Raw genomic sequence first — 19,117 nt, forward strand, 5'->3', positions numbered from 1 at the left:
AGCCACCCAGGCGTCCCTTTTGTGCTGGGTTTTAACAGCTGAAAGGTTTATTATTGGGACCTAGGCCTCAACGTGGCTATTATTTAAAAGCTGAAGGATGAACAGTTGTACTGTTCTCTCTTTGACTTTTCCCTCAAACTAGCTACCTTCTATGGGGGTTTAGCATCTCCAGGGCCTACACGGGGGTGGGGGGTGGGGGGTGGGGGGTGGGGGGGTGGCACACAGGTGGAGTCATTCACGGCTACATTCAGACTCTGCTGTCATTGCCTACTGAAGCTGTGCATGCATTCTGTGTTTTTGTATGTGTTATAAGTGTTAGCTTGTTAAACATAAAGACAAAGTATCATGCAATTTCTTTAATCTTCTTTGCCATTAATTAATTTTAAAAAAATTTTGAAATCAGGGAGACTCAACAAATAGTGTCCAGAGCTTCTCTCCAGCCTTGAGAAGCCTTGAAGTTCCAGACAGATCTTGGCCTTTTGGTCTTCCTGCAATGCCAAGTTACCCGCACAGAACGATGCACACATTCAGTCTTTGTCCTACTTACCACTTGCTACTAGGTCTAGATGCAGAGTTAGTATTAGTGACCCAGCAGTCCTCTGCCCTCAGATGTCATCTGGCCCATTGTAAGGACTGTCCTCTGGACAGCCACCTGCCTTGGAGACACTGATCATCCTCCTCCCCACAGGAACCTCAACCAACTTCTCTGAAGGGATTTTTGGTTGAAAATATCCCCAAACGGTAACTGTCTAAAACAAATAACCTAGGATAGTTTTTTTTTTTTTTTCTTTTTTCTTTTAGTAGATTTTCCAAAATCTACCAACACTGTCCAGTGGTAAGACTCTATTTATACCAGACGACAGAGACAGGTCTGATAAACTGTCTCCCTTTACATTTTCAGTTGGCTTTTTAGATCATAGGAATCTGTATTTATCTAATTCAGAGAGATTTCACAGAAGAGATACAAGGATAATTCAAGGGCAGGAAAAAGACCACACCACACAAAAACAGATTGAAATTGAGGAAGAAAAAGGCAAAGGGTAAAGAGCTACATCACAAGGGCCTGTCACCTTTCACACACAAGTTGTACAGAGACAAATAAATAAAATGGACTAAAACAAAACAACACAAATTTAGGTTAGCCTCCAGAAAGAGTTCTCCAAAGGCCGTGTTCATGCCACATCTAGTGATCATCTTGTGCTGTGTCTTTATAACCTCAACATGTTTTTTTTTTTAAAGATTTTATTTATTTATTTGACAGAGACATAGTGAGAGCAGGAACACAAGCAGGGGGAGTGGGAGAGGGAGAAGCAGGCTTCCTGCTGAGCAGGGAGCCCGATGTGGGGCTCGATCCCAGGACCCTGGGATCATGACCTGAGCCGAAGGCAGACGCTTAACGACTGAGCCACCCAGGCGCCCTAACCTCAACATGTTAAAGCTGGAGTGGGATTTAGGAAGCTGTGAGTGCAAATTCCTCAATTTGCAGAATAGGATGCTGAGGCAACGGGCTCGGGGGCAAGTGCTGGGTGGAGAACCTGGCTTCCCTAACACTTGGCTCTAAGCCTTTAAGACTTGGATAGCTTCTCGGGGCATCCGGCTGGCTCAGAGGAGCGTGCAACTCTGGATCTCAGGGTCCTGAGTTCGAGCCCTCACGTTGGGTGTATAGATTACTTAAATATTTTTTTTTAAAAATAGACTTGGATAGCTTCTCATTTCATTTAATCCTGCTCAGAGGTTTTGGTGTTGGTGATTTCTTAAAATTGCCTCTAAAGGACTCTGTTTCTGAGTCTAAGCAGTGAGGGTAGGAGAGAAGTCTCCAAGTGGAATTTATCAGGTCCTCCTGGCTGTTTACTGCAGAGATATTCCCAAACCAGCTTACACCCCATAATCGATTTTGGCTCGCTGAATGTGCCAAAGACAAATTCCTCTGGTGGATATGGCTAAGCTGTTCTGTGTTTGGTTTATAGGAAACCATAAGACACCGGCTCTTCTTTCTCTCCATAGTTTTTCTGTTTGGGGTAATTACTGTAGTAGCGGGAACACACAGCCCATGAAAGGAGGAAGTGATTTACAGATAAAGGAAGATGAAGGGATAGCTGAAGCAACAACCAAATACCTTTTTTCCTCCTCTCCTTCCCTGAAGTAGTTTTCCCTGTTAGAGCTCCAGGTGACTTTGTAATCTGGTTCAAAGTTGAACTTCCCCTCTGTTTGGCTGTGTGGAAAAGAAAAAGATAAGAAAAAAAAAGCCTGTTCAAAGTTGTATGAATGGGTTTTTACACACTTTGCTATTATTTCCTTCGTTTTATGTACACTTTGGGCAGAGACGTTTCTCATGAGAGGATTATCCGACCCATTGTCTAATCCCATTCGCTTCAGTTCAGTCCTGTCTTTTTCATGTTGCTCTCTCTTCAAAGGCTTAAGGATCACATGCAACCAAGTAGGCCCCATGTAAATGCTCTACATTCCACAGCTGCCCTCTATAAAAGTGGTTCCAAATCTCTGAGATTTGTAAGAATGCAGCAGAGAGGAACACATTTTTGGCAAATTTTAAAATATATATTAGTATGTTATCATTCTAGAGTCATTCTAGACCCTTCCTTTCCTTTCTCTTGCACCCCACATCCCAAGCATCAGGAACTGGGACAGATGTGGAACCTGACCTCCTCTGCCACTGCCCCAGTCTCACTTGGGTAGACCCCCTCTCACCTCCCACTGTCATCTCTCACTAGATGACAACAGCCTCCCAATAGGCTTCCCTGCCCTGTGCCTGAGCAGAGGTGTATCAATCCAGTTTTGAGATAGAAGGTACTCTTACTCTGTGCAGGTATGTATGTTACCAGTATGGACTACATGTTTGTATTCCCCAAATATTCATATGTTGAGTCCCCAGTGTGGCCGTATTTAGAGATGGGGCCCCTAAGGAAGTAACTAAGGTTACAGGAGGTCATAGGGGTGGGACCCTGATCAGAGAGGATTAGTGTTCTTATTAGAGGGATCTGTGTCTCCCTAGGCTTACACACACCTAGGAAAGGCCACGTGAAGACACAGCAGGAGGGCGCCCTCTTCAGGCCAGAAAGAGAGCTCTCACCAGGAACAGAATCCGCTAGCACTCTGTCTGATCTGGGACTTCTAGCTTCCTGAACTGGCAAAAATAAATCTGTTTAAGCCACCCAGCCTATGTTATTTTGTTACGGCAGCCAGCGCAGACTAATACAGGTACCCAAAAGAATGCAGAAGAGCTACAATGTACCAGCTGACCTGCCTAAAAATCAAGGTTCAAGTGAATGAATAAGGAGAGGAACTTCTAAGAGGTTGTGTGTGCTGACCACTGACCACAGGGCCCAGGGCAGCTGGGGCAGCTTTTCCACCCTGTCCCGGGGGGCTGTGAAGAATGACAGGGCAGGCGCGCGCTGAGGTCGGCGCTGACCCTCGCTTGTTTGGCTCTCTGGGAAATCAAATCCAGAACCCTTAAAATCAAGCTTTCATGCTCCTTTGGGCAGAACGCACTTAGAACAAACAGAATAGGAGACCTCCACGTTTCCTCCCCATGTCCTTGTCACTTCTTTTTCTTTCCAATCCCACACCTCACACCTGGTCTTGCCTGCCACATACCAATCCCTTGAGACACTGCTTTTATATTGCCAATTCTTTTTTTTTTTTAAGATTTATTTATTTGAGAGAGTGGGAGAGAGCGTGTGTGCGTGCGCACACACACACACACACGTGGGGGGAGGGGCAGAGGGACAAGCAGACTCCCTGCTGAAGGCGGTGGGGGGTGGGGGCTCGATCCCAGGCCCCTGAGATCATGACCTGAGCCAAAGTCAGGTGCTTAATCAACTGAGCCACCCAGGCACCCCTCCAATTATTTTTCTTAAAAATCAGAGATTCACTTGGTTATTTCGGTCCTGAAATTACAATATAGGACTTCATAAATAGGACTGTGGCTTTTTACAAGATTGGTGATAGAAATAGCAGAGGGAAAGTCGTATTTGGATAGCAAACATTGTTTTCCAGCTTCCTTTTGTATATTTATTGGGTTGATTGAAATAATCAAATTCAACAAATAACCTATAGAATTCTGATACCAGGAAAGTTCCTAATGGAGGATAACTCTTGTTATTTACGAATCTCTCATAGTTACAAGTTCTTTGCACTCACTTCCACAAAGTAGCCTTGACTTCAGCTCTTTCTTTTTTAATAGCGCAAGTCAGTGAATCCTTTTTTGATTGAGATAAAATTAACATGTAACATTATATTAGTTTCAGGCATACAACATAATGACTTGATATTTGTATATATTGCAAAATGTTCACCACTGTAAGTTAGTTAACGTCCATCACAACACATGGTCACAAATTTTGTTTCTTGTGATGAGAACTTTTAAGATCTACTCTTTCAGCAACTTGTTCTTTTGAAGATTTTATTTTTTAAGTAATCTCTCCACCCAACATGGGGCTCGAACTTACAACCCCTGAGATTAAGAGTCACATGCAACTGAGCCAGCCAGGCGCCCTTCTGCAACTTCCAAATATACAATACAGTATATTTAACAGTGGTCCCCATGTTGCACATTAGCCTTGAGCTCTTTATCTTCATTTTTTCCAGCAAGTAGAGTGACTGTGTTCACCAACATGCCTCAAGTTTACGCTCCTGGGAAAGGGTTGTTGTTATAATAATAATGACGATGGTAATGATGATAATTAATGTCCCTCAAGTACTTACTATGTGCCAGGCATCATGCTAACTGCATCACATTACACCACTTCCTTCTCACTAAACACTATGAGGTAGCTATGTTTATTTTGTAGCTCAAGAAGCTAAAGTTAGATCAATTTGAAAATTTGCCCAAACTAATGCACAGCTGGGGTAGGATTTGAACCAAGACCTGATTCTAAGTTTGTGCTATTAGCCACTTTCTATAGTTTCTGCTAACAGTGATTAAAAGTAGTCAGCTTTAAAATGTGCCATAAACATGTGTATTAGGGATCTATTAAAAAAATGGATAAGCCTTGGGGCGCCTGGGTGGCTCAGTCAGTTAGGCGTCTGCCTTCGGCTCAGGTCATGATCCCAGAGTCCTGGGATCAAGCCCCACATCGGGCTCCCTGCTCCAGGGGAAGCCTGCTTCTCCCTCTCCCACTCCCCCTGCTTGTGTTTCCTCTCTTGCTGTGTCTCTCTCTGTCAAATAAATAAAAATAAAATCTTAAAAAAAAAAATGGGTAAGTAAGCCTTTTATAAGGGAGTAAGCAGCTGTTGTTCTTGTCCGTCCTATATCTGTCCTTCTCATCGGTTTACTTCTTTGAGGGGCTGCCACTTTGCTCCCCAGCAAATCATGGGGCTCTGGTTTGGCTGCCCATCAGAATGCTCCACTCCTCCCCCAGCGGGGTGTGTGATCAGTCCTGGCCAATTACGGTTTAGCACATCCGGGGCTGTAGGGACTGGTCCGAGAGGTATGTATGTGACCCAGGGAGGGCCAGTGAGAGCCTTTCCCGGGGGATTTGACCCACAGTCACTGGGAGACAGAGGCTCACACTTCCTGGCTGATTGGAAGTCACGATGATATAGCCCTGGGACTGCTGACAGACGTGTCAACTGCTCTTTCCTGCCTGGAGGAAGGCTGACTGCACTGGGAGAGAAGGCCCACCCTCGGAAGGGAAGTCGAGTGAAGAGCAGCAAACTCAGGGTCTCCTGATGACATCGCATGAGCCCCCGAATTCAGCTATCTCTGAAGACAGCTGTGGACATCTCAGTTATGTGAACCAATAAGCCCCTATTAACCTTGAATTCTGTTTGGGTTGCTTTCACTTTTAACTGAAGAGTTCTGATTAACATGCTGTCTTAGTTCCCCACTGCTGCTATAACAAATGACCTTAAACTCAGTCGCTAAAAACGATACAAGGCTATGACCTTACCGATCTGGAGGTCCGAAGTCCAAAATGTGTCTCACAGTCAAGGCACTGGTGGACTATGTGTCTTTTAGTGGCTCTGGGGAAGAATTCCTTGCCCTGCCCTTTCCAGCTCCTCGAGGCCACCTACATTCCTTGGCTGCTGGCCCCTTCCTCGCATCCCTCCAACCTTTCCTTCCATGGTCACATCTCCATCTCTCTGGCTCTGACCCTCCTGCCCCCTCTTGCAAAGATCCTGTGATGACACTGGACCCATCCAGAGAATCCAGGATAAAGCCCCATCTCAAGGCCCTTAATTTTATCATATCTGCACAGTTCCATTTGCCATGTGAGGTAATATAATCACCAGTTCTGAGGATCAGGACAAAGACATTGTGGGGGGTCCAATATTTTGCTCTCATTCATACTCAGCAAGAAGAATTTCCACTAGCCACAGGGAAGGCCATTTTTAAACGCAAAGCCATTTCTTTCTTATAGGTAGCCCCAAAGAGTGTAGGGCACAGGTCCCCGGCACTTACCCTGTAGCTGCTGCGGGGGACTCCTGGGGTCTGGTGGGGATGTGGCCGGCTGGTCTCTCCCCTGTATCTTTGCATACTCGGCTATGGGTCTGAGGAGCGTCAGAGCTCCAGAACACTGTAAGTAATTGCCATCAAGGTGCAGCTTGCTGGGGAGGGGTGAAATACATTGTACATTCGATGTTATTTTCACTTCCGCAAATTTGGATTTGAGGTCTTCACCTCATAAAATAATAGACCTAGTTATATACTAATAAATAATCATAATAGATAACAGACCATATTGCAAAAAATAGACCTAGTGACCATGACATCAGGCCAAAAACATACATATAGCATGATACCCTTGTGGGTAACTAATGTAACTAAAGGATCTTTCTCTTATAATTAAGAAAAAGAAAACAAAATAACTAAAGTAGTGAAAAGTCAGGAGAAATCATGGGTTAATGGGTTTTGTAATTCAGCTGGTTATATAACTCAAGACAGAACAGAGCCAGAGGCAGGGGGCGAGCAGGGGATGCGTCTCACCAAATGGAGCTCTGGTATATGATGGTGCCCAGCCGTGGCCCACTCTGTGGTCCCAGACCACAGTAGCGCAGACTGAGGGTTTGAAGCCTTTGGTTGTTCTCCAGGCCCGAGAAAATACTCTCAATTTCTTCATTTCCAAATCTAAAAAGAAACGACGGGAACAAATTAGTGACTTTTAAAACCTACGTCACCTGTTGGATTGTTCATTTTAAGGGACTCCCTAGGACAGCTCAGATTTTTACCGATCCAGACTATGAGCTTCCACGGCCAGGGCGGGCTATGGGGGTGAGCTGGGTGACTGAGGAGGGCAGCCTGCATGTGGAGGAAGGGGGACCCAGAATCTGCCTCCCGGGCAAAGGGAGCAGAGCACGGTTTGAAGTACCCATGCAAGGGAGTAGATAGAGAGCAAGCTCTGGATCCTGAAGACAGGAGAGATTGCCCAGCTGGCAAGTATGAAAGGGTCTGGGAAGATCCCAGTGGTAGGAGGCTGCGTAAGGAGCCTTTAAAGTACGTCCAGAGCAGGTTTCAGGAAAGTTCAGCCTCTTGGCCCTCCTTCCTGTCCCTGAGCTGCTCCTCGCCTTGTATCACCTAGTCCTTCGACTTTGCAAAGAGAAGTTGCAGACATCACGCCAACACAGCTCTGGGGACAGGAAACTGAGCAACAGTGAGGCAGAGGGATGTCTTCAGGGAATTTGGAATGTCAGTGGCTGAACTTTCAAATGAGGTGCGTCGTATTAACAGAAAGAACTCCTTAAAATTTACTAGTTCAGCCAACAAGTGCTTACCGAAGGTGGCTACTGTGGTGGGTGTGGGGATGCAGCTGTGTATGAGAAAGAAGGGCGTCCTGCCTGCTGGACCTCACAGCCTCACAGCGAAAAGCGGAGGGAAGTCCCCAGAGGCTGGCAGCCTGCAATTTTACCAGTGTTGAGGTCTCAGTGGTGACTCCCAACCACCCAACCCTGACAACTCTAGGTGTCTTGGCAATAGCAGGATTTCAACGGACAATGAACATAAGCTATTTCCTGGGGCACCTGGGTGGCCCCGTCGGGTAAGCATCCAACTCTTGATTTTGGCTCAGCTCATGATCTCAGGGTCCTGAGATGGAGCCCTGTGGTGGGCTCCTGGCTCAGCACAGAGTCTGCTGGAGATTCTCTCTCTCCCTCCCCCTCTGCCCCTCCCCCTCTCTCTAAACAGATAAATAAAATCTTTTAAAAATAAAGTAAGCTGTGGGGGCACCTGGGTGGCTCAGTCGGTTAAGGGTCTGCCTTCAGCTCAGGTCATGATCTCAGGGTCTTGGGATTGAGCCCCATGTCAGGCTCCCTGCTCAGTGGGGAGCCTGCTTCTCCCTCTGCCTCTACCCCTCCCCCTGCTTGTGCTCTCTCTCTGTCAAATAAATAAATAAAATCTTTTAAAAAAAAAATAAAGTAAGCTGTTTCCTAACAATGGGGATTCCTTTTTTCTTCCTTCTATCTTCCTGCCAGTGCAGGTCTCTGGGTCCAGCGCAGGAGTTGGAGTCCAGAAGGGTCTCAGCAGGGGGGCTGGTTCTGTCCAGTGCAGTGTGGGAAGCTGGGAGACTCCCAGGCTGATCCTCAGTCACTGCAGGGTATCCTGAGGACACTGGGCTTCTGTGCCCTGTGTTAGGAAACCCTGACTGAGGCTCCTCCAAGCACCTCAGAAACACAGAGACAGTCCCTCTCCCCAGCTTTTGCTGAAAGACTTGTCCACTGTCACCACCAGGGCCCTAATAAAACCCTCGCTCCTTAATGGGGTCTTCGTGTTGCTGTGGTACCACTTCCCAGGCATGAATCAGCTCTTTCACCTCACAGCCCACTGGCCTTCTGAGTATAAGGTAGCACCAGGCTCCAGGGGAAGAGTCTCAGAATCAAAGACCTGAGAAGTGGAAGAGATCATCTCATAGATCAGAGAGGTTGCATGACCTGTCCCACATCACACAAGCAGGTTGAAAGTATTTATGGATCACACTATAGACCCCCCAGCAATCTAGTATCACAGATCAGAAGTGGGCTCGGATTCTGATGGCTGGATTCACATCTAGGCTCCATCCCTAAGAGCTGAATGGCCTTGAACAAGCCAGTTAATCCCCTTGAGTCTTTCCTCATCTATATAGAATCAAAGGATGGAAATGGTACATATCTCTCTGTTGTTGGGAGAATAAATGAGATAAACCATGCACTGTGCTTGGCACACAGTTAGCTGATATTATCATCATTATTATTACCCCTGACCCTCCCCTGACAGCCCGGTGCCACAGCCCTCTGAAAGACTGGCTCTTTCCCCTAGTACCACACCTGTCCTCCCACCTCCGCTCCTGGTGAATAATGGCCTGTCCCATAGGGGATCATGGTTCCCCTTAACCAAACCACTAAAATTTACATGGACATTTTTTGTGACATTCAGGCTTTCTACCTTGCGTTACATGTAACCTAGAGCATGTCGCCTCTCCTCTACTATATCAAGGACTTCCTTGCTCAGTGGCATTGCCTTATATATGTGTATCTTCCTTAGCAAAGAGCACAGTGTCTTACACAAGCAGGCCATTGACAAATATTTGTTGACAGAATAAATGAATAAAAAGGAAGGAAGGAAGGAAGAAGAAGGGGAGGGAGGAAGGGAAGGATGGATGGATAAATGAATGAAAAAAGCCTCTTTTTGAGAACCCTGACATTTACTCGGGAACATGAGCTCTAAGGAGGTTTTGGAGTGTCCCCTTTCAGCGATGACTTGACGAGGCGCAAGGAACCAGGCCACCGCCCTCCCTGCCTTTGCCTCCCTCAGCAGACAGCAGCAGGAGCCCTGAAGGAACCCCGCATTCCAGCCTCACCTGCAGTAATCGAGGACGAGAGAACGCAGACAGCTGCATGGCAGAGCCCTCCCGAGTCTCCCGAGAGACCACAGATCCATCCTACAGTCAATGAGCTCCAGGCTGGTAAATGGGCAGGCGGCACGGCCCTTCAACTCCAGAAGCGAAGCCTAAGAACGTGAGGTGAAACCGTGCTCCCGCAAGGGAGACAAATACGCTGTGTTTTCATGTAACCTAAAAGCCCATTATGTTCATTACCTCAACAGTTTTGCCTTTAAGACAACTTTCTAATTCCCCCAAGGAGAAAGTGGCATGAAAATAAAAGAAAAAATAAAATAATTGCCCTTTAAAAGGACGACTGTGAAGAATTAAATGGGAAACACCAAGCTTTATGATGAGATGAGCATCTCTTTTTAGATGTTATTAGGGGCTGGCCCAGAAGACACCAACTTGGCTGACACCTTGAGCTCAGACTTCCAAGCCTTCATAACTGTGAGGAAATAAATTTCTGTTGTTTAAACCGTGTAACGTGTGGCACTTGGTTATGGCAGCCCACCCAGGCTAACACAGATGTTGATATTCTAACCCACAAATTTATCCTCCTAGGGTTGTGTTCTTTTCTTTTTTTTTTTTTTTAAAGATTTTATTTATTTTTTAGAGACTGAGCGAGAGAGAAACAGCATGAGAGGGGCGAGGGTCAGAGGGAGAAGCAGGCTCCCCGCTGAGCCGGGAGCCCGATGTGGGACTCGATCCCAGGACCCTGGGATCATGACCTGAGCCGAAGGCAGACGCTTAACCATCTGAGCCACCCAGGCGCCCGGCTGTGTTCTTTTCAATAGAGAAGTATCATCACGCCAACTTTCGTATAGCTAGGCAAAAATTATAATAGTTAAATTACCTCCTAAGTAATTTACATTCATTGTTACAGGTATTAAGATTTAGAGCATATAGAGGTCCGCTCAGAACTAGGCCAGGCAAGGGCGCATGGGTGGTTCACTTGGTTAAGTATCAGACTCTTGATTTTGGCTCAGGTTATGGTCTTGGGGTCCTGGGATCAAGCCCCATGTCAGGCTCTGTGCTCAGCAGGGAGTCTGCTTCTCTCCTTCTCCCTCTGTCCCTCCCCTTACTCACACACTCTCGCTCTCTCTCAAATAAAATCTTAAAAAAAAAAAAAAAGAACTGGACCATACAAATTCAGCAACGAGGTGATTCTCATGGTGAAGCCGCAGGACTGGGGGCAATACATGAACATTTGGAACCATGTCAAGTTCTCTCAGTCTCCTGAATGGAGGGGTCTATGGCAAGGTCATTTCTTGCGGTAACAAAGGATCCCAGTGACAATTAAATCCCTACCTAATTGACAGAAGGAGGTATTTAAAGCTACAAATCACAAAGGCCACCTTTCAGCAATTAGAATCACCACAACCTAAGGATTTCTTCAGTTCAGAATTTAAACCTTAAAGAGGCTTCGGTGGGGTTTGGAGGATTTAGGGTTTCCTGAGGCAATGACATGTTGGTCAGAGTTAGGGTTCCAAATTATAGCTTGGCTAAGAATATAAGAGCCCTTGCAGCCTTAACTACAGAGCTGGCATTTGAGGTCTCTTTTATGAGAAAACACCTCGTTAAAGTGCTGGATTGGAGCTCGCAAGCTGCGTTTCTGACAGAGGAGGCAATGTGGCACGTCACTGCCTATGGTAATGCTGGTCTGTGCGAAACAGGCTCTCAACCCAGGACCTAACAATCTCAACCAGTGGTTTGCAGTGTCATTCCCTGGGGCACTAACACTGCTGTGGGCAAGACCACAGCCATCGACCACAGAATTCCTTAACAGCCTCCAGGTGACCAAGAGGGCTACATTTTAAAGAACTATTAAGGATCGCTTTTAACATGCCTGGACAGCATTCTATGGCCTGCTCAAATGGACTGGGTACCCTGACTGACACTTTTAATAAATTAAAACAACTAAAAATTCTGGTTATGCATTAAAGATACCTTTTTAAAATTTATTTTGAATTGTGGTCAAATACACATAAAGAATTTGCCATCTTAACCATTTTTAGGGGCACAGTTCAATGGCATTAAGTACATTCACACTGTTGTACAACCCTCAACACCATCCATCTCCAGAACTTTTTCATCTTGTAAAACTCAAACTCTGCACCCAGTAAAAAATAACTCCCGTTCTCCTCTCCCCCACAACGTCTGGCAACCGCCATTTTATTTTCTTTCTCTATGAGTCTTACTACTCTAGGTACTTCCTATAATACAATGATAGAGGATTTGTCCTTTTGTGATTGACTTATCTTACTTAGCAGAAGTTCCTCAAGGTTCATACATGTAGCATATGTCACAACTTCCTTCCTGTTAAAGGCTGAATAATATTCTATTGTGTGTATATCCCACATTTTGTTTTCTACTCATCTGTTAATGGACATTTGGATTGCTTCCACCTTTGGCTGTTGTGAATAATGCTACCATGAAGATGAGTGTACAAATATCTCTTTGAGATCTGGCTTTCAATTCTTTTGGGTAGATACCCAGAAGTGGAATTGCTGAATCATATGGTAATTCTATTTTTAATTTTTTTAAGGAACTTCCATCCTGTTTTCCATGGTGGCTACACCAATTTACATTCCCACCAATAGTGTACAGGTTTTCCAATTTCTCCATGTCCTGTCAACACATTATTTTCTGCCTTTTTTTTTTTAAGATTTTATTTATTTATTTGACAGAGAGAGACACAGCGAAAGAGGGAACACAAGCAGGGGGAGTGGGAGAGGGAGAAGCAGGCTCTGCGTGGAGCGGGGAGCCCGATGCGGGGCTCGATCCCAGGACCCTGGGATTATGACCTGAGCCGAAGGCAGATGCCCAACGACTGAGCCACCCAGGCGCCCTCTGCTTTTTTTTGATAGTAGTAGCCATACTAGTTGACATGAGGTAGTATCTCATTGCAGTTTTGATTTGCATTTCCCTAAAGATTACTGATGTTGAACATCTTTTGTGTGCTTATTATTCATTTGTATACCTTCTTTGGAGAATGCTTACTTAAGTCCTTTGCCCATTTTTAAATTAGGTTGTTTGTTTTTTGTTGTTGTTGAATTGTAGGAGTTCTTTATGTATCCTGGATATTAACCCCTTATCAAATATATGATTTGCAATTATTGTCCCCTATTTTATGGGTTGCTTTTTCACTTAATTAAGTATGTCTTTTGATGCACAGAAGTTTTAAATTTTGATGTTGTCCAAACCATCTAGTTTTTCTTTTGTTGCCTGAGTTCTTACTGTCTTATATAAGAAATCATTGCCAAATCCAACATCATGAGGCTTTTCCTTTATGCTTTCTTTTAAGAGTTTTAAAAATATCTTTTTAAGGGTGCCTGGGTGGCTCAGTTGGTTAAGAGACTGCCTTTGGCTCAGGTCATGATCCTGGAGTCCCGGGATCGAGTCCCGCATCGGGCTCCCTGCTCAGCAGGGAGTCTGCTTCTCCCTCTGACCCTCCCCCCTCTCATTTGCTCTCTCTCATTCTCTCTCTCTCAAATAAATAAATAAAATCTTTAAAAAAAAAAATATCTTTTTAAAATGTGTTGATCGGCAGGACAGTGAGGAATACCCAAAGATCAATGCATGTGGGAAAGTGGGAACCTAGAACGGTCCGCAGGGCACTGAAGCCAGCTTTTCCTTTGAGAGCACCGGTAAAGCAGGGAGTTGAGTTTTGTTTTTCATGGATCTTGCAGTCCAGGGGACAGTAAAGCCCAAGATCACTGGAGGTGAGGAGTCTAAGAGAAAATACTGCATACAGGTGTGGCTCAAAACAGAATGAGCTATAGCACTATGCCCTTAGAGTAAGGATGAACTAGAAATAAACCCAACTCTCCCTTCCCCAGGGAAAACTGACTATCTCAAACTGAGACTGAGTACACAGGAAAAAAATATATATCCCCTGTGAACTCACAAGCTAGTCTTAATATAGGTAATTGCACCCTGAATTCATACCACCTGGATGGTTCAAAGAGCCCTCAGATCAAGAATTTAATTTAACATAGCCCTAAGATGGTAGCACCCTGAGTGTGAGGGTGAAGCAAATGCAAATCTTCCCTGGAGAATGCTATCTCCAGGGCACCTGGGTGGCTTAGTCAGTTAAGCGTCTGCCTTCAGCTCAGGTCATGATCCCAGGGTCCTGGGATTGAGCCCCACATCTGGCTCCCTGCTCAGCAGGGAGTCTGCTTCTCCCTCTGCCTGCCGCTCCCCCCTGCTTGTGCTCTCTCTCATGCACCCTCTCTCTCTGACAAATAAATAAAATCTTAAAAAAAGAATGCTGTCTTCAAATCAGATCTCAAGGAATTGCCTCAACTATTTCCTAGGAAATAAAAGTTTACAGTACAAAAGAAATCCCAAAAACACACAAAGAAATGCTCCATGAATAAGAGCCAGTAGAAGCAAGAGTCAGTAATATCAGACTCCAAAATAATTTAGTTTATTGAAACTATTAGATACAGATTATAGAATAAGTTTAACACATTCAATGAAATAAAACAAGGGATTTTTAAACAGCAAGAAACTAGAAAAATGGGCACTAATGCCCTCTCCCAGTACTCCTCCCTCTTCCCTAAAAGTAATTTTATGATAATCAAACATTATAGTTTTACCTGTTTTTTACTTTGTAAATGCAACATACGGTATGTAATCTTTTGTGTCTCTCTTTGCTTGTACAACATTATGTTTTTATGAGTCATATTTTATTTTTGTGTAGCTATAGTTGATGCATTTTCATTGCTATATAGTTTGTTTTTAAAGATTTTATTTATTTATTTGAGAGAGAGAGAGAGAGAGCACAAGCAGGGGGAGGGAGAGGGACAAGCAGACTCCACACTGAGCGTGGAGCCCGATGTGGGGCTCCATCCCATGACCCTGAGATCATGACCTGAGCTGAAATCGAGAGTCAGATGCTTAACTGACTGAGCCACCTATAGAGTTTTCTACTATATGAATATACCATAATTCCTTTATTGTTTTTTGTACTTTTACATAACTTTGAAATGTTTCATTAAAAAATACATTGTTTTTTTAAAAAAGAAAAGCTTGGAGCATATCAGTCAACAACCAAATGAACTACAGCTGGAATACATATTATGTTTATATTCAATTTTAAGTTGAATTGAAGGAATACATCTAAAATGCATGACTCACCAGTCTGGCAGTCTCTGGGTTGCTCAGTTGAAGGCTCCAGATACAGATCTCTTTCCCCAGCATATAACACTCATCTCGAATTGTCATGAGCAAAGGTTCTAAGGAAATCGGTAGGATGCTTGTCGGAGAGTCTTCAGGTCTTACAAGCATAAACTGGAGTGTCAGAAAAAAAGTACAGGTGGGAATCATAAAGAGATGTCCACGCATCTGTATGCGTAGAGAAAGAATAATGTCATCAGACAACATTAGAACATTTGAAAAGGTAATTAACTTTGGATCACATGTGCATTGGGGAGGTAATTCAATACAAACTTATGAAGTTCTTGCCATATGCAAAGGCAATCTTAGAGGGCACAGATTTTTCCATCAGGTTACTACTCATTATTGGGTCAGGAAATCAATTGAGTAGGTTTTTTGTTTTTGTTGTTTTTTTTAAAGATTTTATTTATTTATTTGACAGAGAGAGAGGGAACACAAGCAGGGGAGTGGGAGAGTGAGAAGCAGGCTTCCCGCGGAGCAGGGAGCCCGATGCGGGGCTCGATCCCAGGACCCTGAGATCACGACCCGAGCCGAAGGCAGTTGCTTAAGTGACTGAGCCACCCAGGCGCCCCCAACTGAGTAGGTTTTAACCAGCTTTTTTCTTTCTTTCTCTAATGAAATAGAAAAGAAGAAAAATTATCTGAGTGTATCCTATGCAGTAAAAAATAATTGTCTCATGAGACTTTTATTTTAGCGATGCTCAAAATCAAAACAGAGACCCAACCAAAGCAACCCACCCAACATAAACAGCCCGTATAGTCTTATGAGCAGGGAGATGTATGGAGGAGTCCAGAGAAGCAACTAACTACAAGAGAAGGAATTAGAAAGACCTAGGAGGGGCGCCTGGGTGGCTCAGTCATTAAGCGTCTGCCTTCGGCTCAGGTCATGATCCCAGGGTCCTGGGACCGAGTCCCGCATCGGGCTCCCTGCTCAGTGGGAAGCCTGCTTCTACCTCTCTCACTCCCCTTACTTGTGTTCCTTCTCTCGCTGTGTCTTTCTCCGTCAAATAAATAAATAAAATCTTTAAAAAAAAAAAACAAAACAAAACAGAAAGACCCAGGAGGGCAGAGGGGACAGGAGACTAGGAGAGGTGGCTAGGGAAAGACCAAAGGGGCAAGAGGAGAGAGGCAGCTGCCTGGGGAGTGGAAGTTTGGGCAAAAGAGATGGTTAGGGAAGACTTTCAGCGGTTCTTTTTACGTGGGGTACAATGTAATCATCCTCCCGTCCCCAAAAAACATTCAGGAAAAATAAGGGTAGGATGGATTTGGGTCAAAATCACCTTAGAATAATGATTATTTTTAAGCACCCATCTCTAATTAATTTATTCTCTTGTTTAGCACTCAGCATTTTAGAAAATCAGTAGGTGTTTGGTTATTAAAACACAAACTGTCTTTCTGGGCTGGCCATAGAAAAGCTGGAGAGCAGGACAGTCTGCCCTTGGGGGCAAGGTCCCACCTTCTGGACTAGCAGGTGCCCCTTTGTAAGAGTAGACCATTTAGTTTCAGTGCTGGCCTCTCTTCTTTGACCTTACAAGCGATCCCTAGATTTAATCTCAGAAAAGATATGACATCTGATTTTTTTTTTTTTCTGAAATCCTGTACTTTGGGAGTCAGAATTGTGTTTACTGACCTCGCTCCAAGTGAGGGGGAAGCGTGGGTGAGTGCGGGGGAGGGGGGGTCCTGGCCTGATGACACGGACATAGGAGCTGTCAAGGGAAGCAAACATTCATGTGGAGGGGTCCCGTGGGGTGGCGGGCGTGCTGGGCACAGATGTCCTGCAATGATGCCCAAAGTGGTGCTTTGAGCAGAGCTTTCCAGAGGTAGAGTGGGAGGGGCGGGTTGGCTATTCCAGATGTGAAGCGGGGTGAGAAAAGGCAGGCTTGCTGGAAGGACTGGGAGGGGGAGATTCGGAGGTAGGAACAGGGAGGTAGAAGTGCTGAGCAGAGCCCCAAGGGCCAGAGGCAGGCTTTGGGCTTCAGGCAGGCAAGAACGCAGAGAGCACCTTGTCTGAGGACCCGTGTTGCTCGGGGCTAAAGCCTAGTCAGTTCACTTCAGAGAAGAATAAGCAAAGGAGGCCACACACTCACTTTCCTGAGAATCTGTTCGTTTTTGATGCTGGTTTTCAAGTCCTGTTTGATGGCTGGACACACAGATGTCTGCGTCTGGGCGCAGTGCTTCTCGTATGTTTTCAGGAACTTTTGAAGAATTGGAACGATGGGCAGGGGTGTTCCTTTAGTTTTTTGTTTTCCTTCCTTTTCTCTTGACATTGTTTTACTGTGTGAGATTCCAGCTGGATTCTGAAAATAGTACCTTGCCCTGAAACCCAATACACAGATGTTTTTTTAAGGAGCAGATCACACTTCCCCCACTAAAAATTGGCAAATACTGCTGCACGCCCTTCTCTGAAAACCTTAAAGAGCCTCATGTTATCTTAAAATGGGAGTAGGGAATCAAGATGGAGGCAGTTGAGCAGAACTGTTCAATTTCCAGTCTCTATATTCATGGATCCGTGTTCTTTCAGATTCTTTAAAATGGGGCAGTACCCTTGGAACTCCATTATAAAGGAATACAATTAACATTAATGGTGGGCACTAAATATTACCAAAGACATATTATTTTAAAATGGCATAGTTTTCTTTATAGACATAATTCTTGCCAGGCAGCATATCCACAGTGGTTAAGAACGTGAGCTTCAAAGGGGAACAGACCTGGATCTTAGTCTTGTCTCCACCATTTGACTCACTTGGGTGGCCTGAGGTATTCTGTGAAGACTTTGCAAGCCTCCGTTTCTCCATCTGTAAAATGGATTATGGTTATCACCAGGATTAAGGAAGGTAAATTTATAAAGCACTTAGCACAATGCCTGGCACACAGTAAAAGTGCTCAATCAACTTTATTAGTACTATTGAGATTATTATTATTTTGCTGGCCACAGGAAACCACCCAATCAGTACTGATTTGTCCCTTCCATTATCCAGCCTTGAAAGGTTTCTCCATGTGATAATGTCACCAGCTAGATCCCAAGACCTGACCTTCATTGCCCACATGCTTATACTCACTAACCTTTGTTTTACATTTTTCTTTAAGCTCTTCTTTCCGGCTTACCTCTTAACTCAGGCGAAGGGAACCTGAAACCACCCTCAGGGGTTGGCTACAGCCCGGACAACACCTCCAGATCACCGAGACTGTTTGAGCTAAACTCCCTCCCGGACTCACTTTAGCTCAGATGGAGGGGGCAGTGACCTCTGGAATGACTGGCAATGACCTTTACCTCATTATAATACTAAAATCTCCTCCCAAGGAAGAGCCTCATTTACATAACATACAACGTATGTATAGGCATGTCTCAAGGTACATGCATGACCTTATGCCCACCTCTACATACGATGACAAGGCCTTCCTATCTAAATATTCATCCTACCCCTAAACAAAAGGAACCCTCTCTCTCTCTCTCTCTCTCTCTCTCTCTCTCTCTCTCTCGTCTGGCTTTGAAAGCTATTTCCTGTGATTTCCTTATTTGCTGCAAATAAAGTTTACTTTGTGGGACAACTCCACCTGGTGTATCTGTGACTCATCAAGGAGCTAAAAACCCACATTGGTTTGGTTACAATAACTTAAGGTAATTTTTGGGTCTCTGAACTGGGTTCACAAAGGTTTATGGGAATTATTAAGAGACCTTGTCTCAAGAGGAACCAGTTTGAATCCTGTGTCTGTCAATTATTAGTAGACTGACTGTGGGTAATCAACTTCATTTCCCTGAACCCTGTTTTCTTCGTCTGTAAAAATGGTGGGACTAGATCGCGAGCTGCTCGCTAGGGGTGTCGCCTTAGAGATCGGGACTGGTTGGGATTGTGAAAGATCAACATGCCTTTGGCTAGAGATTTACTACACCCGTCCTTGGAAGAGGAAAAGAAAAAACATAAAAAGAAACGGCTAGTTCAGAGCCCAAATTCCTATTTTATGGATGTAAAATGTCCAGGTTGCTACAAGATTACCACGGTTTTCAGCCATGCTCAGACGGTGGTTCTTTGTGTAGGCTGTTCAACAGTGTTGTGCCAGCCAACAGGAGGAAAGGCCAGACTCACAGAGGGGTGTTCATTTAGAAGAAAGCAACACTAATGATCC

The 19,117-nt window shown here is 44.7% G+C and overlaps 2 protein-coding genes across 2 annotated transcripts; one reads left to right on the top strand and one right to left on the bottom strand.

The window, feature by feature from the left end:
- Positions 1 to 1,459: 1,459 nt before the first annotated feature.
- LOC145719052 (uncharacterized) lies at positions 1,460 to 17,781 on the bottom strand. Its single transcript, XM_081810572.1, has 7 exons — positions 17,736 to 17,781; positions 17,080 to 17,308; positions 14,955 to 15,107; positions 9,789 to 9,937; positions 6,947 to 7,087; positions 6,422 to 6,567; positions 1,460 to 2,212 (listed from the first exon to the last, which is right to left on the bottom strand). The coding sequence occupies exons 2-7, from the start codon at positions 17,257 to 17,259 to the stop codon at positions 1,962 to 1,964; spliced, it is 1,020 nt and encodes a 339-aa protein (XP_081666698.1). The 5' UTR covers positions 17,260 to 17,308; positions 17,736 to 17,781; the 3' UTR covers positions 1,460 to 1,961.
- A 1,013-nt stretch (positions 17,782 to 18,794) lies between these two features.
- Positions 18,795 to 19,115, top strand: LOC145719051 (small ribosomal subunit protein eS27-like). The gene has a single exon (XM_081810571.1). The coding sequence runs from the start codon at positions 18,857 to 18,859 to the stop codon at positions 19,109 to 19,111; it is 255 nt and encodes an 84-aa protein (XP_081666697.1). The 5' UTR covers positions 18,795 to 18,856; the 3' UTR covers positions 19,112 to 19,115.
- Positions 19,116 to 19,117: the final 2 nt, after the last annotated feature.

Source organism: Leptonychotes weddellii, unplaced genomic scaffold (genome assembly GCF_054177405.1).
Source record: "Leptonychotes weddellii isolate Sample4059 unplaced genomic scaffold, ASM5417740v2 HiC_scaffold_292, whole genome shotgun sequence".
NCBI classification, from domain to species: domain Eukaryota; kingdom Metazoa; phylum Chordata; class Mammalia; order Carnivora; family Phocidae; genus Leptonychotes; species Leptonychotes weddellii.

Excerpts from the sequence above, each read along its gene's own strand:
- LOC145719052 (XM_081810572.1), bottom strand. The coding sequence starts at position 17,259 with ATGTCAAGAGAAAAGGAAGGAAAACAAAAAACTAAAGGAACACCCCTG. Across the intron at positions 7,088-9,788 it reads CTCGTCCTCGATTACTGCAG|ATTTGGAAATGAAGAAATTG; the intron begins GTGAGGCTGGAA and ends GTTTCTTTTTAG. Across the intron at positions 2,213-6,421 it reads TCCCCCGCAGCAGCTACAGG|CCAAACAGAGGGGAAGTTCA; the intron begins GTAAGTGCCGGG and ends TTTTCCACACAG.
- LOC145719051 (XM_081810571.1), top strand. The coding sequence starts at position 18,857 with ATGCCTTTGGCTAGAGATTTACTACACCCGTCCTTGGAAGAGGAAAAG.